This window comes from Chrysochloris asiatica, unplaced genomic scaffold, assembly GCF_000296735.1.
Source record: "Chrysochloris asiatica unplaced genomic scaffold, ChrAsi1.0 scaffold00096, whole genome shotgun sequence".
Taxonomy (NCBI): Eukaryota; Metazoa; Chordata; class Mammalia; order Afrosoricida; family Chrysochloridae; genus Chrysochloris; species Chrysochloris asiatica.
The window spans coordinates 6,986,237-6,989,963 of NW_006408614.1; the positions used below are offsets into that span (position 1 = coordinate 6,986,237).

General features: G+C 54.0%; 1 protein-coding gene across 1 annotated transcript in view; it reads left to right on the plus strand.

The window, feature by feature from the left end:
• SH3BP4 (SH3-domain binding protein 4) overlaps nt 1–3,727 on the plus strand; it is a 32,254-nt gene that overhangs the window by 10,131 nt on the left and 18,396 nt on the right. The window contains exon 2 of the mRNA XM_006866770.1: nt 23–2,382. Coding sequence (XP_006866832.1) covers nt 23–2,382 — 2,360 coding nt within the window. The remainder of the gene's footprint in view (nt 1–22; nt 2,383–3,727) is intronic.

Here is a 3,727-nt window from a genome sequence, read left to right on the forward strand (position 1 = left end):
TGTCTCTTTGTGTTCCGTGCAGTGCCTTCCCCCAGTGCCTTGCTCGTAGACAATCCCACGCCTTTTGGAAACGCCAAGGAAGTGATCGCAATCAAGGACTATTGCCCCACCAACTTCACCACACTGAAGTTCTCCAAGGGTGACCATCTATATGTCTTGGACACCTCCGGCGGCGAGTGGTGGTACGCCCACAACACCACAGAGATGGGTTACATCCCTGCCTCTTACGTGCAGCCCTTAAATTACCGAAATTCAACGCTGAGCGACAGCGGAATGATTGACAATCTCCCAGACAGCCCTGACGAAGTTGCCAAGGAGCTGGATTTGCTGGGAGGCTGGACAGACGACCAGAAAGGATCGTGCAAAGGATACAGCAATAACCCTTTCTGGAACGGAGTCCAAACAAATCCGTTTCTGAACGGGAACGTGCCAGCGATGTCCAGCTTCGATGAGCTGGACCCCCGAAGCACTGTGGATTTGCTGCTTTTCGATACAGGCCCATCATCTTTCACGGAACCCACCACAACCACCACCACCAGCCCCAGCAACATCTTCGATGAGCTTCCATCTGCGCACGGACTCGGCGTGGAGCCTCCAGTCATGCGCGACAACCCCTTCTTTAGAAGCAAGCGTTCCTACAGTCTTTCTGAACTGTCCGTCCTCCAAGCCAAGTCCGATGCCCCCACGTCCTCGAGTTTCTTCACTGGGTTGAAGTCCCCCGCTCCCGAGCAGTTTCAGAGCCGGGAGGATTTTCGGACTGCCTGGCTGAACCACCGAAAGCTGGCCCGATCTTGCCATGACCTGGATTTGCTTGGCCAGAGCCCTGGTTGGGGCCAGACCCAAGCGGTGGAGACGAACATTGTGTGCAAGCTGGATAGTTCTGGGGGTGCTGTGCAGCTCCCCGACACCAGCATCACTGTCCGTGTGCCCGAAGGTCACGTGGCTCCAGGGGACACACAGCAGATCTCCATGAAGGCTCTGTTGGACCCCCCATTGGGGCTCAACAGTGACAAGTCCAGTTCCATCAGCCCGGTGTTGGAGATCAAACTGAGCAACCTGGAGGTCAGAACCATCATCCTCCTGGAAATGAAAGTTTCCGCCGAGGTAAAAAGTGACATTTTTAGCAAAAGCTCAGTGGGTCTTCAGTGCCTGAGGAGTGACTCAAAGGAGGGTCCCTATGTCCCCATCCCACTCGCCTACAGCTATGGGGACACGGTTCAGGTCCACCTGGAGAATCTGGAGCCCTGCATGTACCTGGCCTTCATTGCCCATAGCCCCAACGTCCTCTACCCATCCACGGTGTGGGATTTCATCAAGAAGAAGGTTACAGTGGGGCTCTATGGTCCCAAACACATACATCCATCTTTCAAAACAGTTGTGACCCTTTTTGGACATGATTGTGCCCCCAAGACTCTGCTGGTCAGTGAGGTCACCCGCCAGGCCCCAAGCCCCGCCCCAGTGGCATTGCAGCTATGGGGTAAGCACCAGTTTGTTTTGTCTAGGCCCCAGGATCTCAAAATCTGCATGTTCTCCAACATGACCAATTACGAGGTGAAGACCAGTGAGCAAGCCAAGGTGGTGAGAGGGTTCCAGATGAAACTGGGCAAGGTGAACCGTCTGATATTCCCCATCACCTCCCACAGCCCCAGCGAGCTCTCCGACTTCACCTTGAGAGTCCAGGTGAAGGATGACCAGGACGCCATCTTGACCCAGTTCTGTGTCCAGACGCCCCAGCCCCCTCCCAAAAGTGCCATCAAGTCGTCCGGGCAGAGGCGGTTCCTCAAGAAGAACGAAGTCGGGAAGATCATTTTGTCCCCGTTTGCTGCTACTGCCAAGTACCCAACTTTCCAGGACCGCCCCGTGTCCAGCCTCAAGTTTGGCAAGCTGCTCAAGACGGTCGTGAGGCAAAGCAAGAACCACTACCTGCTAGAATACAAGAAGGGAGACGTGATCGCGCTCCTCAGCGAAGAGAAGATCCGGCTCAAGGGACAGCTGTGGACCAAGGAGTGGTACATCGGTTACTATCAGGGCAAGATCGGGCTCGTGCATACCAAGAACGTGCTCGTGGTTGGGAAGGTCAAGCCCAGCTTCTTCTCGGGTCCGGAACTGAGCACCTCTCTTCTGCTGGAGCAGATCCTGAGACCCTGCAAGTTCCTCACCTACATCTACGCCTCGGTGCGCACCCTGCTCATGGAGAACATCAGCAGCTGGCGTGCCTTCGCGGACGCCCTGGGCTACGTGAACCTGCCGCTCACCTTCTTCTGCCGTGCGGAGCTGGACAGTGAGTCAGAGCGTGTGGCTTCCGTCCTGGAGAAGTTGAAGGAAGACTGTAACAACCTGGACAACAAAGACAGAAAGTCATTTCAGAAAGAGCTAATGATGGTAAGTGGGGGCTGCTGTTGGGGTCTGGGACGGCTCGGGGGAGGCTCTGCTGGGCCGACTTGCCTTGATCCCCATGGACGTGCGTTGTGGGTGAATTGATCATTGGAACCATGCCTGGGCACATCTTCGGGCTTCGGGGAACTGCTGTAAACAGTTTTGAGAGTGCATCCGTAGAGAACTTGCTTGTGATCCCTGAAACAAACCCGAAACCAAGCCAATTGCTGTCAAGCCCAGCCTGTGTGTGTCAGAGTAGAAACATGGCCCCAGGGTTGTCATGATTGGGACCTTTCAGAAGGGAATCTGGACCAAGCCTTTCTTCTGAGCAACCTCAGGGTAGGTTTGCAAGGCCAACCTTTCCTTTACGCATCAAATCCTTAACATACATACATATATGTCGACAATGTAGCTTATATGCATACATGTCGACAATGATCCTGGGGAACAGAGTGGAACTACCCCATAGAGTTTCTGAGACTGTAACCTTGACAGGTGCAGACTGGCACATCTTCCTCCCTGGAAGCAGCTGGTACATTGGAGCCACAGCCGAGCACTTCCAGGGATCCTCTTATCATCCTTGTTAAGTGTCATGGAGTCAGTTCCGACTCATAGCGACCCTGTAGAGGGTTTTCCAGGAGTGGCTGGTGGTTGTGAACTGTTGACTTTGCAGTTCAATTCAACCTTGCGGTCTAGTGCTAACCCTACATTTCCATACCAGGACTCCCTTATGATCCCTGTTGTTGTGAAGTGTCATTGAGTTAATTCCTACTCATAGCACCCTGTATAGGGTTTCCAAGGAGCAGCTTGTGAATTTGAACTGCCGACCTTCGGGTTCAAACAGACCTTATGGTCCAGTGCTTTATCCCACAGTGTCACACCAGGACTCCTATGATCCTTAGAGGCCCCCCAAACTCCAGGGCTCCTGTGGGGAGGCTCACTGAGAGCCACTGGGTGATCTCTGAAAGCCCCATGGGGGTAGGGATGGGCAGGGACCTGTGCTTATGTTTCTGGGGAGAAGATCCCCAGATCCATCACCTTCCTCAATGGTAAGAACCATGCCCTTTGATGCCACTCCCCTGGTCTTGCTCCCTGTTGGATGGCCAGCACAGTTGAGGATTGAAATTCTCAGAAGTTAAGGGGAGTGGGTGTCTCACTCAGAGTCAGTTGGCATGCCTTTACTGAGTGTGAGAAAAACCCTGTGCAGATCTGGAAGTGGCCCACACCCCTGCCCAGAGGCAGCCTGCTCCAGTGGACAGAGAAGGAGTCTCCTCTACTACTCACTTTACACACGCTCTGTCCACGTGCTTCTGTGAGGGAAATGCTGCCCCGTCATTCAGCAGCACCTCCC